This window comes from Haplochromis burtoni, unplaced genomic scaffold (assembly GCF_018398535.1).
Source record: "Haplochromis burtoni strain Fernald_Lab_line unplaced genomic scaffold, NCSU_Asbu1 Contig_37, whole genome shotgun sequence".
In the NCBI taxonomy this organism is placed as follows: Eukaryota; Metazoa; Chordata; class Actinopteri; order Cichliformes; family Cichlidae; genus Haplochromis; species Haplochromis burtoni.
In genome coordinates, this window is record NW_024582398.1 from 483357 (window position 1) to 506721 (window position 23365).

General features: G+C 38.1%; 3 protein-coding genes across 14 annotated transcripts in view; 2 read left to right on the top strand and 1 right to left on the bottom strand.

Moving 5' to 3' along the window:
- The window catches only part of vti1a (vesicle transport through interaction with t-SNAREs 1A), a 114294-nt gene extending 109661 nt beyond the window's left edge, over nt 1–4633 (bottom strand). For all 4 annotated transcript variants that reach the window (XM_005919637.3, XM_042219719.1, XM_005919636.3 and 1 more), the window contains exon 1: nt 4494–4633. In XM_005919637.3, the coding sequence (XP_005919699.1) occupies nt 4494–4587 (94 nt within the window). In that variant the 5' untranslated portion in view covers nt 4588–4633. The remainder of the gene's footprint in view (nt 1–4493) is intronic.
- A 2-nt stretch (nt 4634–4635) lies between these two features.
- zdhhc6 (zinc finger DHHC-type palmitoyltransferase 6) lies at nt 4636–12136 on the top strand. Of its 8 annotated transcripts, none has more exons than XM_005919640.2 (11): nt 4636–4698; nt 7192–7731; nt 7841–7932; nt 8389–8548; nt 8659–8817; nt 9366–9419; nt 9662–9829; nt 10012–10053; nt 10494–10642; nt 11100–11146; nt 11254–12136. In XM_005919640.2, exons 2-11 carry the CDS (start codon nt 7465–7467, stop codon nt 11352–11354), a joined length of 1239 nt encoding a protein of 412 aa, XP_005919702.1. In that variant the 5' UTR covers nt 4636–4698; nt 7192–7464; the 3' UTR covers nt 11355–12136. The 8 variants fall into 8 exon arrangements, with proteins under 8 accessions (XP_005919702.1, XP_005919704.1, XP_005919708.1 ...); XM_005919642.3 differs by lacking the exon at nt 4636–4698 and adding an exon at nt 4736–4852; XM_005919646.2 differs by lacking the exon at nt 4636–4698 and adding an exon at nt 4753–4955 and having other exon boundaries at nt 10497–10642.
- A 1083-nt stretch (nt 12137–13219) lies between these two features.
- Nucleotides 13220–22812, top strand: coasy (CoA synthase). 2 transcript variants are annotated; one of them, XM_042219720.1, is made up of 10 exons: nt 13220–13489; nt 16962–17648; nt 17735–17949; nt 18758–18889; nt 19725–19914; nt 20477–20541; nt 20672–20756; nt 21231–21328; nt 21582–21728; nt 21827–22812. In XM_042219720.1, exons 2-10 carry the CDS (start codon nt 16967–16969, stop codon nt 21884–21886), a joined length of 1674 nt encoding a protein of 557 aa, XP_042075654.1. In that variant the 5' UTR covers nt 13220–13489; nt 16962–16966; the 3' UTR covers nt 21887–22812. The 2 variants fall into 2 exon arrangements, with proteins under 2 accessions (XP_042075654.1, XP_005919696.1); XM_005919634.2 differs by having other exon boundaries at nt 13229–13489; nt 16901–17648.
- The last annotated feature ends 553 nt before the right edge of the window (nt 22813–23365 follow it).

Sequence of the window (23365 nt, forward strand, 5' to 3'; positions counted from 1 at the left end):
ACTCACTGTAAGTAAGTAGTAATAATGGTTGCTCCTACTCAGTTAGGTGTGGACACCAAAATTTTAATATGTAGTAGTTCAGCCTTAAATTAATTGTCATATCCACCTTTAGATATATATTTCCCACCATTTTGGCTTAGTGTAGCTGTAAACTAAAAACACCCAGTGTATTTCACACTGCAAAATACCATTTAATTTTGAAAAGTGACCGTAAAAATGGAAGAAGGTGCTGTGCAGAAAGGCTCTTGCACTGAGAAAACAAATACAAACTCAATGACTATTTTGTCTCAGCTTATAACTGTGATTGGTATTGAGTGGTGTCAGATGACAGTGTAGCTGTTTATACATCTGCCTAACAAGCAAACGATACGGTTCGATCCCAGGAGGAGACATAAATCCCTGTGGGGTTCCATCAGGAAGGGAATCTGGGGTTTTAAAAAAATCTGCAATGTCAATAGTGGAGCTATTTACTGTGGTGATCCCTTGTGAAATAAGGGAGCAACTGAAGCTCAACTTTCTATTATGCATTCTATTATCTATTCTTTGTATTAAGTCATTTTAAATAGGAAAGTATTACCCATTGATATGTCTACATTCATTTATGGGTATGTTAAGTAAAAGTATTACATTTTAAAGTTAAATCACAACTGGCCAACTAGCTCTGGCCTTTTCCATGTCATCCAAACTCATGTTTCCCTTCCAGGCTTAGCCAAATCCACAAGCTGCCCGTCTTTCAGCTGCCTGCCTGCCACCAAAACACTAATGCAGCAATCTGGTAAATCTACATGTAGGAAAAACAAGATGGGAAGACCCAGAGCCAGGTGGTTAACAACATCTGTAGGTTTTAACCCACCTCTAAACCCTCTTTTAGTGCAGGGCTTCACAGTACAGAAATGTAAACATAAATACATTTTAAAGACTCCCTTCAAAGAAAAAAGTCAAAGCCATGCATTCGTGCCTAGATCCTAGATCCTGCAGAATATAAATTACAGTATCAAAAACAGGCTCAGACAGTCAGGATTTCATATGTCTGAAACCTACAGAACCAAGTATGAGAACTGGTGATGAGAAAAGAGGTCTATCTAACATTAACAACACATTGCTATCTGAAAATGTAGTCAAGTAGTGCGGTGCGATATTGCAGATTTTAGTATTGATCTGATACCAAGTAAATACAGGGCCAAAATGGCCAGTACTGATACTTTAAACCTAGATAGGCAGCTTATGCTGGGGAGAGCAGTCACTCACGACTTAAAAGATGGCTCATCATCAATTTGCAAATAGTGACTATTAACACACTCTGATTTTTACTTTCATTAATAACTGGTTAACAAAACAAAATACACCTTTTCATGTTTTTTTCAAACTGAGTTTTTTTGAGACCTAGAATGTAAATGTGCCCGTCTCTAAAGGTCATGTCAACTTCTGTTGTTTGACATTTTTCATAGTGTATGTTTGAGGTATATTTTTTCATTTCCAAAAAAATTATTAAATTTAATTAATTAATTTAATACAATTCAGACGGCTACATACTGAACTTAAGGGGATATTTTTTTTAAAAAGTATCGATCTGAGTATCAATACCAGAATTGCTATTGATACTATCAATATTTGTGCACACTTTTTATTTTAGCTCAGTTCAAAAGAGTCCAATGCAGTTTTGTTTCTCTCCTCTGCTGTCTGTTTCACTGTGTATGCAAGCATGTGTATGTCTCTTCTGCTTCTCCTCCGAAACTGATACACGCAGAGCAGAAGAGGGGAGAAATACCCAAAGTCGTTCCACAAACAGCAGTCTTAATAGGTCTGAACAAGTAAAATTTACAAAAACTAACCAACTATAAAAAGATTACCACTATGCAGATGTCTCTCCAGCATCTTAAGTTGCCCAGCTCAATAAGACATGACTATATAGGAGAATATCCTACACAGTAATAAGGTGTTCTCCAGCTGCCCAAAGTTATCTCAAAAAAGTTTCAAAGCTACACCTTTATCAAAATTGTGGTCAGACATGTTAAAGAGGCTTCCTATTGTACAAAACAAAATTAGAACATAATGCTTTTTCCACATTTCAACAGAATAATAATCCTCCTTAAACATCAATGAGAGCTTAGAAGACACAATTTGCCTTCCTTAATGTTAAATTCTCACAACCAGACAATGTTACAAAGACAGACAGACATCGCAAGCGACACTGTCACTGGTTTGCTACGGAAGTGTCGCTCAAGTGTCTATTTGCATCAAGCATATGATAGGTTGAAGAAAAAAAAATGGACGTCAGCTCAACTTTGATTTGATGCACATAAAGCATCAACAAGTGTCAGGCGTCAGTTTGTAGCTTCTTATCAGTGGTGTGAACACGGCATTAATTGCTGGAAGCACACATGGACCACATGTATGTTGAGCTTTCAGTTCTAATTATATCACAGAATAAAATCTTTAAATAAAATTTTGTGATAAAGTTTATGAAGACAGAGTCAGATTTGTACTCCTACAGCATCAGAATCGATCAATGAGTGTTTCAAAAGTGAAGGAGTTGCGGGTCATACAAATGAAGAGGCAAAACAACTCTAAGAAGACTAGACCAGAAGCTACCAGCTGATACCTGTGTTTTCATTTTAGAAAATCAACAAAGTCACACTTGAAGAGCTACAATTTAATAACAATCTATTCTAAATATATCATTCAAAAAGTGTTACATGCGGCTTTGGTTATGTCTGAATTAAGTCTGATAGAATGACAGAATGCTATCACTTTAACAAACTGATGAAACCAGCAATGTCTTCTTCTTACAGCTGCTCGCTTTAAGGGTTGTCACAGCAGACCATCTGCTTCCACCTCATCCTATCATGTGCTCCTTCACTACATGCATGAATCTTTTCTGTGGTCTTCCTCTTTTCCTCCTTTTGTCCAATACATTCACTATCCCTGCTCTCCACAGTTCCAAACCATCTCAGCCTTTTCTCTCCACCTTTGTAGGCAAACTGCTCAATCCGAGCTGAAACTCTGATGTACTCAGTTCTAATCTAATCCATTCTGGCCACTTCCCAAAAACATCTTAACAACTTTCTGTCTTGTGTGGTTTTATTAATGATCTGTCTCCAAATCATACATCATAGCAGGTCTCAATACCGTCTCGAAAAACCTTTCCTTTTACTCTTGCTGTTGTCCGTCTGTCACAAATAAACTCTGACACTATTCCACCTCTCCTGTACTCCTTTCTTAACTTTTCTTGTGCACTGTGCATTGCTTTTATTTAAACTCATCCATCTTAACTGTTACATCTGTCTCCCTCTTATTCACACACATGTATTCTGTCTTGTCTATTGACTTTCACTCCTATTCTTTCTAGTCCATACCTCAACTTACCTCCAGGACCTCTTAAACCTGCTCCCTACTATAACTGCAGATCAAAATGTCATCTGCGAACATGAAAGTCCACAGAGACTCCTCCCTGACCTCATCTATCAACCTGTCCATTATCACTGCAAACAAGAAGGAACTCAGGCCTGATGCTTGATGTAATCCCACCTCAAACCCCTCTGTAACTTCTACTATGGACCTCGCCGCTGATACACTGTCCTTTGTGCTGGACAGCATGCACGGATGAACCAGAGTACACCATCTACAGCTGCATCCAGGACTGTGTTCTGAAGATCAATGAGAAAATTTCTGAAACTGCTAACCTTTTGCTGGAAAAGCCGTCCACTGAAGGTTACATTGCTCTAATCCAAGTACCTTCAGTGACTGCTGTTATGATTTAACGCTATATAAATAAAAGTGAATGGAATGTAAAGAGCTAAATAAATAGTCAACCAAAGACACGCTTTTAAATATTTAAGTCAATACCAGGATAAAGTTATTAGTCCATCATATTAGTCACTAGGCCCTTGCTAACATATTAAGAAACGTATGCTTTCAAACTTGCTGGTATCAAAAGGCTGAATTATTTTTAAACTGGCTAAAACTGAAATCCACAGTAAAACTAATAACAACACTCCCCAAAAGTGTCACTGAAAGCTGCTGTGATATCGGTGCCATTCCAAAACTTAACTTTTCCAACGATGATTGTCCACAAAAACATCCATAGGTTTTTCTTTATGGTAAGTATTGGCAAGAATGTCATGCACTAAATCCCTATGATAACACTAAAAGATTACTTCAGTTGAATAGTTTCAATTAATATTAACCTACTCATTAAAGTGATTTGAAGCTTCTATCCTCTTCTGAACACCATAAACAGAGTTAGGATGTTCTTTAACACTATTTCACACCGGCTAAACCTATCAAAGACATACCAAGATAAGAAGACGGCCACATATACATGACACATTCTTTTTATATAACAAAAACTCTTTTTATATAGCTGTGTTTCACCACTAGTTTGACCAATATTTGGATGAAATCACATTATCGCTACCGTTAGCTGCCTTGTCAGCTGAGACTGGAGCTAGCAAGCCAGATGAGCTTTAACAGCTTATAAATGAAACTCTTACCTCCACTTAGTTTGGGAATTCGGCCAATTTTATTAGTTATTTCTGCGGTAATTGTTCCAAAGTCCTGCTCGTATGCTTCAAAGTCTGAAGACATTCTGGTAGTCGAGTTTACAACAGGTAACTAGCTTTCTGGTTGACAGTTAGCTCAGAATAACAACAAGCCTCGAATGGAGCTTCTTCCTTGAGTCACAGTATAATGTGCTCGGTAAGGAACTTGACTTTGTTTTCACGTTTTCGACACTGAAAAAGGTTCGAAAGATGGACAGAAAATGCTATTAATTTCAGACCGAATTTGAATACATGAATAACTCTTGTAGTTCTGTGCCGTTTCGGTGATAGACTGCTACTTGGATTAAAAGGTATCTACAAGTGGTGGAGGGTATTAGTTTCTGAGACACCATGAAGAAGGTTCCTCACTGTACACAGGAAATTTTTATGAAAAAAAAATAAGGAAGTGACCAGGTTGGTGATTTAAAGTGACAGCCTTTTGTTTCTATTTATTAAAAACAAAGCATTTGTCATTTAGGTTATCTTTGTTTTCTGTTTGCCCCTCGTGGTAAGTGTTCAGCATGCTACGTTATTAGTGTTTATGTTGGAGACTAGGCTAGCTATCTAACGATAACTGCTGAACCCACGGTGCTAACGGAAACACAATTTTAGAGCTAAAGGCATAAACTTATCACCTGTCTGTTGATTTTTTTTAAAGCGGAGTTGTCTAACGCATAGTTTTCTGTCCATTACTGTGCAGTGATGGATAGAAGACTTGCATATAAATCGTAATTATTAATCTTTTTTTTTCTGGCGAGAATTAGCTAGCTTGGTAACACAAGCTAATTAGTCAATGAAGCAAATGCTGTGGTTCTGCTTTTAGTTTGGTAATTTAATATTAATACAAATCCAGCACTGTCTACATTAGTGTGGTATGTTTTATTGCCGTTTCTGTACGTGCTTTTAAGTCATTAGCTAAAAATGTTAGTCATGATTGTTCAGTATTTTTATTGCAACTACCGAGGAGTTGTTTTTGTTTTTTTAAAGCACGAATAACATCTTTTTCATTAGCAGTATGACATAAATTGTGTTGTGAAAAAGTATTTTGCACATTTGTCACATTTACATGTTTCAGATAATCAAACAAATTTTAACATTAGACAAAGATAACACGAGTAAATGCAAAATGCAGTTTTTAAAGGATAATTTCATTTATTAATGGGGGGAGGGGGTATCCAAACCTACGTAGCCCTGTATGAAAAGGTAATTGCCCTCTAAAACTAATAAGTGGTTGTGTCAACCTTGACAGCAAGAACTGTAGTCAAGCATTTGTTATAGCTGTCAATCCGTCTTTCACGTTGATGTGGAGCAATTTCCGTCCACTCTTTTTTTGCATAATTGTTTTGATTCAGCCAAATTGAAGGTTTTTTGAGCATGTTTAAGATCATGCCAAAGCATCTCAATCGGATTAAAGTCCAGAATTTGACTTGGCAACTCCAAAAATGTTATTTTGGTTTATTTTTAACCATTCAGCGGTAGACTTGCAGGTGTTTCTCATGTCATTGTCCTGCTGCATAACCTAGGTGGGCTTGAGCTTCAGGACTCAAACTGAAGGTTGGACATTCTACTAGGAATTTCTTTCAGATATTAAAATTCATGGTTCCATCAGTAAGTCATTCTGGTCCTGAAGCAGCAGGACCACTACCATGTTTAGCTGTTTCTATAATGTTCTTTTTATGAAATGCTGTGCTAGTTTTATGCCACCTGTAACAGGACAAAACCTTCCAAAAAATTAGACTTATGTCTTCTCAGTCCCCAGAAAAATTTTCCCATAAGTCTTTTGGATCTTCAAGATGGTTTTTGTCAAATATGAGATGAGGCTTTGTGTTCTTTTTGAGCAGTTTCGACTAGGAACCCTCCCATGGATTTTTTCCCTGATCCCTGTCTTATTGTTGAATAATGAACACTGATGTTGGAGTGTTTTGGTAGGCCGGAGACTAGGAGGTTCACCACTGCTCTTAAGTTTTCTCCATTTGTGGATAATGGTTCACTGGAGTCCCAAAGCCTTAGATGAGCTCTGTAACCCTTTCCAGACTGATAGATGGCTATGACTTTGTTTCTCACTTGTTTCTTTTTATTGTGCCATGATATGTTGATATTTTTGACATCTTTTAGACTACGTTAATTTTTGTCAGATAGTCTCTATTGAAATGATTTCTTGATTCAACAGGTCTGGCAGTAATCAGGTTGGTGAAAATGAACTCAGTTAAAAGAAAAAAAAGTTCATGATTTAACAAGGTAGGCAACTATTTCTAGACAGTTTGTTTTAAAGATGGCATTTTTTTATTTTTAAAACAAAATATAATATTAGACAATGAAAATGCACGTGTGATAAAGATGCAAAAAAAAAAACTAAGAAATCAGTCAAATACTTTTTCACAATACTTTTGCAAAACAATCCCAATTAAACAAGACTTAATAAGCTTCTGAAAATTCTTTAATTATTTCAGAAAGGTCATCTAACTGATTATGTATAGATCCCAAATAAAAGGTCCCTAGTTATCAGCTGTTGTTTGTTACCATAACAGAAATATTGGGACAGGTGACACATGTAACTACTGAAAAAACATTAGCTTGATGTGACTCCTGGCTCTGTCACTAATTAATTTCACTGCTTATGATTTAAAACTGCTTTCCCCCTCTCTTTCAGATGGGAAACTTGAGTCCATCACAAAGACCGTGTGCTTCAGGGATTGACAAGAGAGGATGCTGCTCTCTGCCAGGACAAGAAATCGTGGGACACAGAACGCGTCAGTAGTTCAAGACTGGGCCTGTTCCTGGATACTCAGAGGACGAGAAAAAATATGTGTATCACCTCTACCCGTGACTTTGGGAGATAGCAGAGCAAAACACTAATACATTGACATTTGAAATTTCTGGAGTCCAGCAGCCAAAATACTAGAATTAAACTAGCTCTGAAAAAATGAACTTCCTGTCAACCTTTGTGACCTTTAAGAACCTCCATGAGGTTCGGAGATTGTGCCACTGGGGTCCAATCATAGCCTTGTCTGTCATTGCTATATGCTCCACAATGGCAATTCTAGACTCCATTATCTGGTACTGGCCTCTAGACACTACAGGGGGGAGCATTAACTTCATCATGCTCATCAACTGGACTGTCCTCATACTTTACAACTACTTCAATGCTATGTTTGTTGGACCTGGATACATTCCTCTTGGCTGGAAACCAGTAAGGATAAGTTCATATAATTTTTTTAGCACACAAACATTAGCAAGCATGAACTTATTTAAATGTTATAAATCCATATATTATCTGACACCTGTCTATGCTGAAACAGGAAAATCAGCAGGATACCCAGTACCTACAGTACTGCAGAGGGTGTCAAGGCTACAAGGCTCCCAGGTCCCACCACTGTCGAAAGTGTAACAGGTATTTACATTTATTATTAAATTTATTTATTAAACACAGTCAAAACGGTTCACCTGTACAAAATAGTGTGGCAGTGAATGAGAGGAGAGCTTCTCCTTTGATTGCTGACTAAAAAGGTTTTGGGGAGTGGCAAAAAAATTCTTTGTGATGGAAAAACACTGACTTGTGACCAAAGAAATTGGTTCAGGAACGGGGCATTACAGCTGCAAAATTACTGAGCTATTGGCAGCACACCAAACTACTATTTCAGAAGAAAACATCCCTTAAGTGCATGTTATTTCCTCTCATGCAAGTATCACTCCATTAGAGTGCTCCATACCTTAGAGCACATCATTAGTGATTGTCTATTGATGTGAAATGTCTGTTTTTGCAGTTGTATGATGATTGAAAAATGAGCTTTGACCGCAGATTATTACTCTTATGTCCTGTTACTCCTCCTCATCTCCATTCCTTCAGGTGCGTGATGAAAATGGACCACCACTGCCCCTGGATCAACAACTGCTGTGGCCACTTGAATCACGCCTACTTCACCAGCTTCCTGCTCCTGGCTCCACTGGGTTGCTCACACGCTGCCGTTATCTTCATTATGACTATGTACACACAGCTGTATGAGAGGGTGAGCTGTCACCTGCGCTGGCCCCACCATGCTTTTGATGTCCTGTTATCACAGTTCTAGGCCGAACCCCCACCAGGCTAATAAAGCTGTTTCCTCTTTCTTCACTGCAGATATCATTCGGCTGGAGTACTGTAAGGATTGACATGAGTGCTGTGCGTCAATTTCAGCCCCTCATGCCCTTCAGTGTGCCTGCCTTCGCTGCTACACTCTTTGCCTTAGGTTTGGCACTTGGCACCACTATTGCCGTTGGTATGCTTTTCGTTATACAGGTGAGTTTTTCCTAAGTTTTGCAAACTTAACAAGCTTTTGGTTAAAAAAAAAAGAAAAGAGAAAGACATACATTTGTCTGATTATTTTACTCATTATCCTACAAAGCCACATTACATCTTGCAAGCCATGTTTTCACTTCAAGACAAGAGCAGTGTGGAAAACATCTGGTGAAGATCTGACCAGAGAGCATATTGTGGCGTATGTAGGCATATCAGAAATAAAACTGTGTTAGAATTCTGCAAATGCATGGATCCATACTCCTACCTATTTATTTGCAAATAATGTGACAACAATGGTTAACATAACATAAAGGGACAAAGAAAGACAGTGCATAGCATAAAAAAGATAAACTGCATAGCTGTAATAAATAAATGGTAACTGAAATTTCTTAAGCAAGAAAGAGTGAAACCAATTTTATAAGTTTAAAGCTTGGACATGTGTAGTATATATCCAGCTCCATTCAATACTCCAATAACAAAGCAGTTTATTTAAGGAAATATAGGCCGAGAGATTGCTGACTCTGATAATGAGTGTGTGTCCTTTTCAGATGAAAGTCATCCTTCGAAATAAGACTTCAATCGAGTCGTGGATAGAGGAAAAGGTCAGAATGTCTCTGCTTGATTTCCCCTGACTTTGATTCCTGATAACATTTTGAGATATCAGTGTCTTTTTCTCTTGATTCACAAACTGTAATCTGGGATGTGATTTTTTATATTCACTCAGTACCATATCATATCATTGCAGTACTTCATATTTAAAAATGACTGAGACACACAGGTTATAGTACCCTCTGACAGTACTAGAAAATGTGTTTTCTTGATTTGCTTGTCTTTCTTTTAATAGGCCAAAGACAGAATACAGCACTACCAAACAGGGGAAGAGTTTATCTTCCCGTACGACCTCGGCAGCCGCTGGCTGAATTTTAAACAAGTCTTCACGTGGTCGGGGACACCCAGAGGCGATGGCATTGTATGGCCAGTCCATCCCAAGTGTCACCAGCACACCTTAACTGTAGGTTGAGTTGAGTAATGTAGACATTACTGATTGTGTTTTGTTTGTTACTGTTCTGTCTTAAAATTAGAAAAAAACATGTTTTTGTTTAACTCCATAGATTCAGTGATGACTAATTAGACATTTCTTATAAAAGTTCAGTTTATAAATAAAATTTGTACCTGTTATTTCTCCTTACACAGATTGAGCAACTGAAACAGAAAGCTGATAAACGAGTGAGAAGTGTAAGTAACCAAGTTAAAGAATAAATACTTGTGATAAGACTGTAGTTTTCAATGCACATAACTGTTAAGTGTTGTCAGGGGTTTATTTATGCATTGCATGAATTTGGCTTATGCAGTGTGTGCAACAAGCAAAACATACAGGTCAAGAAGAGTGTATTTTCATGCTGAAGTACTAGGGACTGATACTAAATAAACACTGAGGATCATATTTATAATCATCTCATGTCAGGAAATTGATGAGCTACATCTTAGCTTGTAACAATCCAATACACCATAGAGAATGAAATTAACAGATACCTTTCTTATAGTGTAGATCTTATAATCAGTACTGTGAGATTTGTCAAAGCACTAAGATTAAAGACTTTCTATACATACATAAGTAACTTTTAACTGATGTTCAGAGCAGTAGAATAACCATGTATCATATTTGCCTTGACCAGCAGGTCCAGTACCGGGCAGTAGAGGATTATAATGGAGCTTGCTGCCCTCTCAGCAAGGGTTTACAAACTTTTTTTAGAACCCCCTGCACCGAGGAACCCAGGATCCCTCTCTGCAAGGGGGATACCATTCTGGCTACTCGTGGTACCAAGTAAGTTTGTCTGCACAGAACTACTGTTTCCTGTTTGGTGTTTGATTTTGAGTGTGGTCAACCAGCAGTCTAATTAGCATGTCATAGTTTCCACTTCATGAGTCTAGGGGTCCACTTGGGTCTGAGTGACAGATTCCACAGCTTGGTCATAAGTAGGCCACATCATTTACGGTCACTCGTCCCAAGCAGATCCTAGCAGTCAGCCAGATAGCCAGTTGCTAATTTCGTTCTACTTGCCACCTTGGTTTTCCGAGTGCATTATGGAAAAACTGGGATTAACACAGAAGTCAAACAACAACAGTGTTTGACCTGTAAATGCCTCACCTCCAGCTGCTGATTCATGGTACACCACATACCTTAGTGTAGCATTTAAGGGGTGAACCTGGCCCCACAGGCTAATAAGCTTTATAGGTATTTGATAAGTCATTTTTTTTAAACTGTAATTTTTTTCCTTTAGATGGTGGATGTATGGAGATAAAGTTTTAAGTGAGGAGCACCTGAGAGGTAAGGAATTATTGTCCCGTTGAATTTTCAAAACCACTGTAACAAAGTGTCGTGTAAAGTCACTGTAACAAATGTGTAACTTTCTATTTTTTTTGTTTGGCATAAAGCTGGAGACCGTGTAAGAGGATGGTTTCCAAGACGATGTGTGGAGAAGTGCCATTATGACACAGCAGCAAGTGATACCACCAGTGATAAAAAAGTCAATTAATACATGTCAACGGGCTTGATGTGTTAAACTCTCAATGTTTATAAGCATCCACTGAAGATGTCATGCCCGATCCTGCAGGTTTACCATCAAGAATTTCAAATTTTCCATTTCTTGCACATTTCAGTGCCAACTTATATTTCTAAGTAGTTTTTTGAGTCTTACTGAGCACTTTTTATTTGTGGAGAAGTCATTAGAGGAACTGGTCCCATAGGCTCAGTTTGATTCCTCTGACCAAAAATTAAACTCAACAACCGTCTTAATGTCCAAGAGTACACCAGACTATGGTGTAACTTTGTTATGACTAAACTTTTTACTTGAACCTGTTATTTTTCATTTGTGTTGGTATTTCTTTTTTGCTACTTATGCAAAGCCTCTGCCCACCAAACTTGAGGGCATGGAACTCTTTCTACCTTATAGAGACATTTCATTTTCTTTTTTTCTTTTTATTAATTATTTTTGTGAAAGTAAATTGTTGGCCTCAAAATATAATTTGAAAAATGAAGAAAGATCTCCCCCAAGAGTGTTTTTGTCTCATTCTTTGTAATAGATTCTCTTGTTTGTTAATTTTTTTTAAGACATCTTGGGCTTGTAAAAAGTGCTTCGTTTACATTTGATAAATTGTAGATAATTAAACCCGCCACTTCAGTCAAATATTTGTATAATTCCTTTAATAGTACCTTCAAATACAGAAACAATTTACATCAAAGTTAGTTCTGCAGTTTATAATTGAATAAGTTGAATGTTTAATTTTTCATTATAATATTAAATTTATTGACAACTTCTGCCTCATTTTTTCTTTAAGGTGACTAAAGGAAACTAAGCAATGAAAATAATTTAAAATACTGGTTTTGCCATAAGTTAAACTAAAGAATGACAAATTGGTCTATAAGAGGTGGAACATGGGTGCATTGGCACACTTCATTAACAGGCAAATTTCAGTCTAATTATTTGTATGCTTGTTTCTGTATCTGTTGTGCTTTATCTAACTTTTATGTTCTTTGTTTAGCATTTCATATAAATATTACATTAAAGTTGATAGTATTTACTAGAAGAGGGCATGCTGCTGGCTTGTCTGCAGTCCAAACCTTTGACCAGTAGAAACATCTGGAATATCATGAAACTAAAAATATGACAAAGAAGACCCAGGACTGTTGAACAGTTAAATATCAGTGTGGGTAAGAAGCTTGACATTATTTCCCTCTGAGATTAAGTTACTTTCCACACTGTTTAACACAATATATTACATCCACAGAATATGTTACTACTGTTTATAGCAAACTAAAGCTAAACTAAAAAGTAAATTTAGGTTTAAACAAAAGACAAATTCAAACTAAATTTCTGGGGGACAAATGAAACCCAAACAATAATATAATCTAGTTACAAGACTAAGATAAAATAAAGTCTTTTTCACTTTGGTCACATTTGGCATTCAAATCCTCCCTTTGTATTTGAGCATGTGAGACAGGACCTACCTTCACAAACTGTTGCCTTTGTATTATTATACTTACTTTAAGATTCTTATATATTGACCCTGATTTTAGGGTTTTATAATAATAATTTAAAAAGACCAAAAGTGACACTTGAGATAACAAAAACAGAACAAAAACAAAACCAACCAATAAAAAAACTAAAACGAGGAAATCAATTGAAAATTGAAATTGAAAATATTAAAACATTTAAAAAAGCATTTTTTTAAATTAAAAAAAGTTTTACTAATTATTTAAATAAATAATTTAAAATTATTTACAATTTAAAATTAAAATAAAAAATGTTTTATAATAAATTTAAAATAAATAAATACCTAAAGCAGTGAAATACCTTTCATTTTTTAGAGTTCACGGCTGAAAAAAAAATCGTTGCCTTGGTCACTTGACCGCGGCTTCTTTTCAACGGCTCTGTAGCTCTTCATCCAATCAAGTGGCCAGGAACTATCACGTGATTACAAAACCCCGTTCACGTGCGAGTGACTTCCACTAGTGGGTTCTTAGCAGTTTGCACAGAGCTGAACGGGAATAGGCAGCTTTTCGTTTAAAAGTGACAGATAAACGAGCTCTCCAGTAAATATGCGTGCAGCTCCACATCAGTACGGCTCGACTCTGACGCTCTTCACAGCGTTTTAGATCTGCTACCTACAGGTAAGCTGCTGTTAAGACAGTCAGTCAGACTGTCAGTTGGGAACGTTTTTTTTGTTTTTTTTTTTTTAGCTCTGGCTGCATGTACAGGCCGTACCAAACGTCTGGAAAAACATAGTTGCTATTGCGATATCTTAGGATCGTGCGGAGTATGGTTGCCATTACTAATATGGTGAAAGCGTAGGTATTTTATATTTATCCTGCTTTTCTGCCACTTTTTGCAGCCAGTGCTGCTTTAGTGTTGCATCTAGCTAGCTAGCTTCGAACACAGATTGGACTTGTGATTAACAGAAGTTAATCACAAGTCCAACTATATACAGATAGAAAACAAGCTCAGACAGTTGCTGTGGCCAGCTCGCTGCAGTCACATTGGCTTAACATAGAACAACTTTAAGCCTTAGATGCATTAGTGGGTCACAAATGACCCGGTCAGGATGTTTTCTTGCAATATCTAATTAATGACAAGTTGTTTGCATTCCATGTTCCAGCTATTCCTCAAAAACATGTTTTTAATGTCATGCCATTTACATTTTTAAATGGCCTTTTAAACATTTTTACAAAATTGTCATTGTTGTATTACTACACCAAACTTCCATAAGTGATTAAAAATGATCTGCAGTCATTTCCAATGGAATTTTAATGGAATCTTTTGATTCTTATCAACTGTTAATGTCAGGAATATATATTTTCGTGGGCCGCTAGAGTATCACCACTTAGGGAGATTATTTTTCACAACAAGAATTAACAGATGGTATTCATTCATCATTCAGACAGTGTTCATCACCAGTGATTGTGCCACCCTAGATGGTCAACTTGTGGCATTCAGGGGGAGACAAAATTTCCATAGTAGATGCCAAACACGCCCGTCAAGTATGGCCTGAAAATCGTTTGCATTTGTTATGCCGACATCTGCAATATAATATTTGGAATAATTTACTTGGTGAAAGAAGTGCAGAAAAAGCTGAGGGAAAACGTTGTCCACTGGTTGTGGAGTAGACTCATAAACACAAGACACAACTTCACTACAGATGACTTTTTCTCCAGTGTGCCTCTTGCACAGTGTCTACTGGAGACACAATTGTGGGAACTACAATGGGACAAGGCAGACATCTTTCCATCCTTCCTCATCCTGGGAAGTTTACAACACAGAGGTTGGATTCAATGGCAGCCTTACCATAGTTGGCTATGTCAGAAAGAAAAGGGCGACTGTTGTACTCCTCAGCACAATGTATTGTAACAAAGTGTTGGATTAAAATACCAGAAAGGGGAGGGGGAAACATATAATTGATCACATTCAACAACAAGCCAAAGGAAGTATAGATACCATGGACCAGATGGTTGGCACCTACACCTGCAAGTGTGGTACAACCTGACATTACCATCCTGAATGGCTACACCTTTTTCACAGCTCAGCACCCTGAATTCAAGAACAGAATTATTAATCATAAGTCTTTCTCACTGAGCTCTTAAAGAAGCTTGCCATACCACATATGCGTATTCAACTCAAAGGTTCCCCCCAACTGCAAACCCCAATCACTGAGGCAATAGGAAGGTTTGAGGCCACAGGAAAAAAGCAGACAATAAGATTTCAGATCCAACTGATGAAGATCTTAAAGTCAGCAGTCGGCGTAGGAAGTGTAATGTACCTGTGTGGAAGGATTATAACCAGAAACGAGTGTTAGAAACTGTGTATTAGTGCCTTGTGTGATCGGTCACTTTCTGGAGGTGGTTCATTGTCTAGTCATGTCGCTTGTGGGTGCAATGATCACCAGCAGCTTTGGCTGTTGACCCAAATGGGATTTGTTGCACAGACACAATGTCTCAGTTTTAAACTGTTACAGAGTAACTGCTGAGAAGCAGTCTCAACTGAAGTGAGGGTTTTTAAGTAACTCTTGTCAAAGCTTGTAAATCATTCCATTATTGCAACTCATTGCATCAGGTAAACACAACCGAGGACATAGTACGGGTGTTGATAATGTTATCTGCAGTTGAAACGCTGTTTGACTGCTCCCCAATTTTTAGCCATAGCATGTATCAGTAATTCCAAGCCATCCAACATGCTTACAGCAACAACAAATGGGACACAAATAGTGTCAACATTGTCTAAATATGTAAAGGACTGCTAAGAGGACCACCCTCAGCACCAGTCTTTCTCTAACATCTGACACAAGGCCATATAAAGGAAGCCTTGCCTGGTACATTTTTACTTAATTATCAGAGGATTGTATTGTTTTGTTGTAAATGCTGACTTTCATAAAATTTATGAACTATTAAAAGCAAAATGTACACTTTAAACAAGATAGTACAAGTAAAAACTATCCAGGTGTCATAAGGGGGAGTTGTAAAGTTTGATGGTCACGGGTAGATATGTTCTGTGGTGTCTTTTGCAAAACATGCTTCTGTGGTGACAGCATTAGATGGAGAGGGTGTGAAGGATTGTCTAGTACTGATCATAACTTGGACAGTAGCTTCCTTTCTGAGACCTCTGTCAAAGAATCAAGCTCCACACCCACAGTGTTACAGGCCTTGTGGATCGGTTTATTGAATCTGTTGTTACATTTAAACTTGCATTCTTTGAGTTTTTTTAACTTTATTTTTACTTTTTTCTCCTGTTTTCAATTGAAATCTTTCCCCAATAAAGATGACATTTGACAACCTCCTCTGAACCCTTAATGACGAATTTTGGCTTCTCAGTATATATCAATAAAAACGTGGTTTGATTTCTATTAGAATGGTTTCCAAGTTTTTCTAAGGGTAGCTGCATAGGCAGAAACTACCCTTGCCAACTTCTGATGCAAACCCAGTCATTTTTGTTCCATAAGCAGCCTGAAATGTGACAGAAACTGTGCTGTCCAGTTAAGCTTTCAATGGATAAAAGGTTAACTGTGCTGCTGCTTTTGTATAAGCTAACTTCCTAACTGAGCTATTTGGACTTTGCATATTTATTTTAATTGAGGTATTCTATTCATTTCATGTTTTGATGTAGGTCGTGGTCAGTGTTATGCCCAACTTTTCGGAGAACAAAGCCATAAGTTATTTTATGATTTTAAATGCGCCCTGTCTCTTACACTAGTACCAATATTTAAAACATCAATTTGGTAGAGAGTGATGATTATGGTTACCTCACAGCCTTAAAAGGCTTTTGTTGTCACCTTGCTTGGTGAGTGGACGACTTAGACGCCCAACTTTCTTCACAAAGTAGGATTTTTAAATTGATACCATAAGTGTATCAACTGATGAGGAAACAAGGATTAATCATATATTGGTGTAAGTGTACTATAGCTTGAATTTTTAATTTTTTTTATTATTATTATTTTTGCTGTAAATTAATTATAACATGGCATTTTTACTTTACAGTCGCAGACAGATTTTTTTTTTTTTTTTTAACTGTCCTTCTCTTTCCATCCCTTTCAGTGTTTAGCCAACCCCAATCCAGTGACTTCCGTAGCACTGTGAATCTCTGTGACATTCGCAGGTAACATGTCCATGTTCAGCACAGGCATCCTTGTCCTGACGTCTCCTCTCCACACCCTTCCGTTACGCATTGCTCCGGTGCTCAGCTCAGCTGCTCAGCGAGTCGAGCGTACGCTCTATGTCCACCTCCATCCTGGGTTGAATCTGGGAAGTGGGAGCCAGCCTCGGCCAGTTTTCATTCCACCAGCAGTGGACCTGTCTAATCTCATTACCCGCCTGTACAGTAATGCAGCTGATGTGTGCGGGCACTTGGATGTTTGCGTTTTGCTGACTAATGTTCGCACTCAGTCAGTCGCATGCAGCGGAGCCACGACCCCAAACGGCCCCTTTCCCACACCACAGGCTCTGTCTAACTCACCAGAGGTGGTGCTAACAGACTTTGCTCCCCAGGACCCCGGTCAGACCCATCAGGTCACTCAGTGCTTGCAGAGTTACACCGGCCACTGCTATGCCTGTAGACCTGGGCTGCCTTCAGTGCTGCTTCACTCAGAGCTAATGAAATTGCAGGAGGAGGATGTGCCAGAAGCACAGCAAGAAAAGGCAGAGCCGCTGCAGACTTACAATGACGTGGTGGTAGGAGGGACATTTGATCGACTCCATGGGGCCCACAAGACTCTACTTAGTATCTCTTGCCTGCTGGCCAATAGAAGGTTCCTGATTGGCTTGTGTGACCATGCAATGCTTAAAAGTGAGTAGTTGTGTTTCTGAGACTGACATCTCATATTTCAGTCCTATGTTAAAATCCACCTGACATTGTTTTCCTCCTGGTTTCAGAAAAAGTGCTAAAGGAGCTGATCGAGCCTTACTCTGTTCGGGTCCAGAGACTGCAGGAGTTCCTCCAAGACGTCAAGCCCTCACTGCAGGTGGAGGTTGTGCCTCTTGATGACCCCTTTGGAGTGTCTGTAGTTGACCCCCTGCTGGAGTGCATTGTGGTCAGCGAGGAGACTAGAAAGGGTGGGGAGGCTGTGAACAAGAAACGCACTGAGAATGTAAGTCAGGAAATTGACAGTAAATACTGTTTTGTGTTGAAACGTGAAGATTCTTTTTGTAAACAGGTGTGTGTGCGTGTGTAGCATTTGTTTTTTTTCTTCTACTTTCAGAATAGCAGATAGCTCTCCATTCCTTCTATTTAAAAAAAAAAAAAAATGCCCACAAAGGCCCTTTTGATACTGCTAAATTATTCAGACATATTTAATAATATGATATGATATAATTTAATAGTTCTGGTCAAAAGTTCCATCTCAGCCAGATGTTTTTGGAAGCAATCAGCAAGCTTCAGGCTGAATATTTGACCGGTTCTCTTGGCAGATTCGATACAGTTCATTTAAATCTGTTGGTTTCCTGACACAGGCTCTGCTTCTAAGCGTAGTCAAAAAATAATTTACAATAGGGTTAAAGTCTGGGCTTTGGCAATGACATTTCAGAGGGTTAATGTTAGCCTGCTTTATCTATTTCAAGACCAGTTTTGATGTGATGAAAGGGCAACAAGAGACCTTCCAAGCTTGCATCCACAAATCTCCTTCATAGATCTTCACTGAGTTCTTTGAACTTTCATTATTCAGAGTATGGGTCAGTCCAATGAGTGCCGTCAATAGAGTGTTATACTGTATTATAGAGGCTTTGTCATGTAACGCACTTAACAGGCTTACTACTCAACTCTTGTAAATTCACCTCAAAGTAGGACAGTACATATTAAGGGCTACAGGATTTTTACTTGCTTCCATTTTCTGATTTTTGTCTCATTTCTACTGCAGGATATGATATTTCATATTTTGTTCTTTCCACTTTCTAAATCAGGGTCTTCCAGCTCTTGTCCTTCATGAGATCCAGTTGCTCAAGGATGCCCACCACACAGAGATAGAGGAGGAGAAGATCAGCTCCTCCAGTCTGCGTGCTCGTCTCCTGGGGACGCTGCTTACACCACCCAAAGTAGGTTTGTTAGGAGTGTGTATTTTTTTAGAATTTAGGTGCAAAAACAGCGAGTCCAAACACACTGAAAAAACTTCAGTATAATTGAAGGACCAGTTAGCTGCAGTTATAATAAAACTGTCTCTTATCACCATATTTATTTTATTTTTTTCCAAACTAGGGCATTAATGGGGCCCTGCTCCTATCAAACGTGCATCACAGGCATGCTACCTTTGATTCAGGTTTTGTTTTTGTTTGTTTTTTTGCAGTGCACAGAAGTGCAAGCCTATAAAAGAACATCTCGTAATCTTTTATTGATTTGGTGAACCAAAGGCGTTATAGCTGGACAACGCCCACCAGTGTTGGTTGAGCTCATTCCTATTACATGAAGTTCCTTTTAAAAGAGGTTCATTTTTCTGTCACGACTAGTAAAAGTTGTGAGAATGTGCTCTGAAGTGTCTTTTTAATCACTCAAAGAAGCAGAAATAAACCCAACTGGCTGGTGAAGGGTGTGACGGGGTCGACCTTTTAACTGTTGTAGCAGGAATTGCGTGATATGGGTGGGGAAAATCTGTGGATATTACACAAAGTATTTTGTGGGTATCATTAATGTTTTATACTGAAGGTGACATGTTCACACATTTATTGACAGTTAGAAATGAGCAGTGAAACATATTATGTTCAGGAAATTGTATCATCAAGCTCACAAATGAGTGCATTTGGTTTGTCTTATTCATCTCTGGTATTATGGATTATTTTTTTCAGTGGTGAGTATAACTTGTTTTAGGAGCTGATTTTTTTTTCTCATTTTATTTGCACATTCTAAACCCTTCATTTCCTCACTCCTCTATCCCAGGACAACTCCCACCTTCCTCCTCTTCCATATGTGATTGGTCTGACAGGGGGCAGCGGCAGTGGAAAGAGCGCTATCGCTAAGCAGCTGGAGGCCTTTGGTGCAGTTTGGATTGACTGCGACAAACTAGGCCATGAGGTGTACCAACCTGATGCAGCGGCCTACCACAGAGTGCTCGAAGAATTTGGTTCAGGTAGTGACACCTTCACTTGAGGGTATCGTAGTGGAAGGGTCAGACTGTAGTGTTTGTGATACTTCACACAGTTGATCTGTTCTTGATTGGGGGAAAAAAAAAAAAGACAATAAGACTTTGTGTTTTTGCTTTCATTTTACTGATTGCTATAATGCACACACTGTAGTCAGCAAAGGTCATGATGTCACTGATTTGATTTTGATGAAAGCTGACTCCTGATTTTTATTCATTTATTTATTTATTTATTTATTTTTGGCTTGCGTTGACCACTGATGAGCTCTCTGTCATGATCACTTTTTGATTGATGAGCGTTTTGAATCCTGTTCAGTTTTTTGTTAACACTGGTATGTAGTGAGTCACACAACTGGCAGCAAGTTACTTATTTTGTCATGTTAACTTGTTTTGCATTCAGAGGAGAATGACCAGAGTGCTGTCATGTCAATATGGACTCTGCACAACACAAGAATTTAGTATACTGACATTCAACAAGATGTTTTCCTGTCAGTGTTAAACTGTATGTTGTGTAAAACTGTGCAATAATGAGTGTCTTTTCCACTTTTAGATATTCTAAGTGAAGATAAAACCATCAACAGGCGTGCTTTAGGAAGAAAAGTCTTTGGAAATCAGGTAGTATGGATAATATTTATTTATTGGATAATATTTTAGCACTTTGCAGAATTGCAGGTAACGTTTCAGGTTTCTCTCAGAAACTTACCAGAGATGTTTTTTGTTTTTTTTGTTTTTTTCCCCCCAACAGGTGCGATTAAAAGCCCTAACAGACATTGTGTGGCCTGAAATTGCACTTCTAGTGCAAAAGGGAATCAACCAAGCCAGAGACGAAGGTATAGTATGAAATTAAATGTAATAACTGACAACTAAACATTGTTGCCGTGCATTCATTTCTTAAATATAAATGCATTTAGGGGGCATTTTACTTTTTTTGGTAGTTTATCAGATACCTACAGAATGTCAGTAATCATTTAATTGGCCTTGCAAATATGATGCTGTTTTTTCGTCTGTTAATTTTTAACAGGGGTTGTGATTAATTCAACTGAGTGACAATTGGACTTTTTAGTAATCAGTAAATCCTGACAAGTTACATCTGCACTGTAAGGATTAGTGGAAAGATTGTGTACTTGTTCAAATATTTAAGCTTTGTAAATTCTTAAACAAGTGAACTTGTGAGCGAGTAAAAACTTATTTTGAAACTCGGTAAATGGCTGAAATAGCTGAGTGTAGTGAACATTTAAAGTGGGGAAGCATATTTCTCCTTCCTGTTTTGTTGTAGTTTCTAAAGTTAATGTGATTCTTTGCAGATAAGCAGGTGTGTGTGGTGGATGCAGCAGTTCTTCTGGAGGCCAAATGGCAAAACTTGGTCCACGAGGTCTGGGTCACCATCATCCCAGAGGAGGAGGTAATGAAATTGTCCTCTGCAAAGTTTTCTTTGCAGTTCGTCACATCTGTGTTTTGTTTCTATAACTCCTACAAATCCTAAAGCCAAATTTTTTAATTGAAGGTAAATATTTTTATTGTGTAAGGCCTGTTTTTTAAAAAACAAAACTGATATACTGTTTTCTTTAATATATCCACTGGGGGGTGCCAAAGTATAATTTGAAAACTCCACCTAACACGTCTCCCCCCTTCTCTTAATTCCCGTCTTTTCTCAGGCGGTGTTGAGGATAACAGAGCGTGATGGGGTCACCACAGAAGATGCCCTTCGCAGGCTGCAGAGCCAGTGGTCCAACAGCAAACAAGTAGAGCATGCTAATGTGGTACTCAGCACACTGTGGGAGCCAGAGGTCACTCGGAAGCAGGTTAAACACACCTTATCCTTTCAGGATGAAGTCCACGTGACTGCTTTATGAGAAAAACAGATTTTGCATTAATTTTTACTCCTCTTCTCATTTAAAAGGTGCTGAAAGCTTGGAATCTTCTTCAGAAGAGAATTCAGCAGAAGCATGAAGGACATTAGAATCATATTCGAGGTCTCTACGTCACATCAGCTGTGACTTTGTAAGCATGTGCCAGGCCAGAGACATGTGGACAAATGGTCCTCGTAAGGAATACGCTGCCTTAGAAAGGAGTGTGGGTGGTCACAGGGAAAACCCAAGAAGCTCCCTCACTTCTTTGACCAAGACTCAGTGCCTGATTGAGTATCCACAGGTTTTTAAACTCTAGTTTTATTTCAGTGATGCTTACTTTAAAGATGTAAAGACTCCACAAACACTAACAGACGGCTTCTGGAATTTTTAGTCTAAAATTCCTGTTTGGGATTATTATCAAACACTTGTTGTGTTAGGTGTGATCTTAACTGATGGCCTCTTTTCATCCCAAATTTTATTTTATTTGTTTTAATTGACCGGCATGCGACTGTAATCTTGCATTAGTCTTTCTCAGCAAATTCAAAAAATTTGGGGCACTTCAGCTGACACTTTGCAGGATTTGTCCACTTTCTATTAATTTTTATTTTGTTTCCTTTTTTTTCTTTAAAGAACAATGAAACATAAGGGGAAATGAGTTAATGATACTATGTAACTGTAACTGTTTTCTCTGTCCATGTTATTAAATTATTAATCTTTGAGGTTTTTGTATATTTAGGAATTTTTGTCAATCTGAAGAGCAATTATATTTAGTGAAATAAATACAATGGGCACTATAAACATTTCTGATGATGTAAACCTGAAGGATTGCTGTGCAGACTGGTGAAGGAGGACATCTGAAATGCATAGGACTACACATTTGGTCTCAGTGGGCGAAGCAAGGTTATAGAAGCTTGTTTCAGCCATTTCTTTTCACCCTTAAGCCTCCAGGAAGCAGCAAAGTTGACATTTTAATAATAACTAATGGTTATAAATGTGCATTTAAATAACAAATAAATACTTTGCTGTTTTAGCAACACTACGTATTACATGGCTTGTTCTGTGATGTCTGAGAACATGTATATTTTAATTTAGTTTTAAATGTCTTTACTTTTTTGACTGCTCTATAAATTTGCATAAAACATTAAATGAAATGTTATCAACCCATAACAAATCTCAATTTTCAAGGTGTAGGTTTTAAAGCTCTTGTCACACACAGACACATAAATTCCAATTAGACAACATTTAAGCTAGCTGCCGAATGCTGTACAGATTCCCTCTGACAGATCTGGCATAGATAAAGGATATCTACAGGGTGTACTGTCGGTTGCACGTTTTGGCATCTGTAGGTCAGTAACTACCTGATGATTGTTGCTTTTGCTTCCAATGTAAAGAGAGGTATTGTGGCGCACATTGTCGTTTTGGGCAGACCACTGCCATTGGGGAGTGCCAGGAGGAAGGTGTGTTGGTCTGCAAGAATATTTTGGGTAGGTATGAGTAAAAGTAGCTACATGAAAGCCAAGACCAACATCTTCCTATCAGAACATTGGTTTGTAACATAATCGACGTTGAACACTTTAATGGTGGATAAT

Bases quoted from the DNA above. Each gene is read 5' to 3' on its own strand.
- zdhhc6 (XM_005919640.2), top strand. From the start codon at position 7,465: ATGAACTTCCTGTCAACCTTTGTGACCTTTAAGAACCTCCATGAGGTT. The intron at 7,933-8,388 runs GTATTTACATTT...CCATTCCTTCAG, and splicing joins CACTGTCGAAAGTGTAACAG to GTGCGTGATGAAAATGGACC. The intron at 9,420-9,661 runs GTCAGAATGTCT...TTCTTTTAATAG, and splicing joins AGTCGTGGATAGAGGAAAAG to GCCAAAGACAGAATACAGCA.
- coasy (XM_042219720.1), top strand. From the start codon at position 16,967: ATGTCCATGTTCAGCACAGGCATCCTTGTCCTGACGTCTCCTCTCCAC. The intron at 20,542-20,671 runs GTAGTATGGATA...TCCCCCCAACAG, and splicing joins GAAAAGTCTTTGGAAATCAG to GTGCGATTAAAAGCCCTAAC. The intron at 20,757-21,230 runs GTATAGTATGAA...GATTCTTTGCAG, and splicing joins CAACCAAGCCAGAGACGAAG to ATAAGCAGGTGTGTGTGGTG.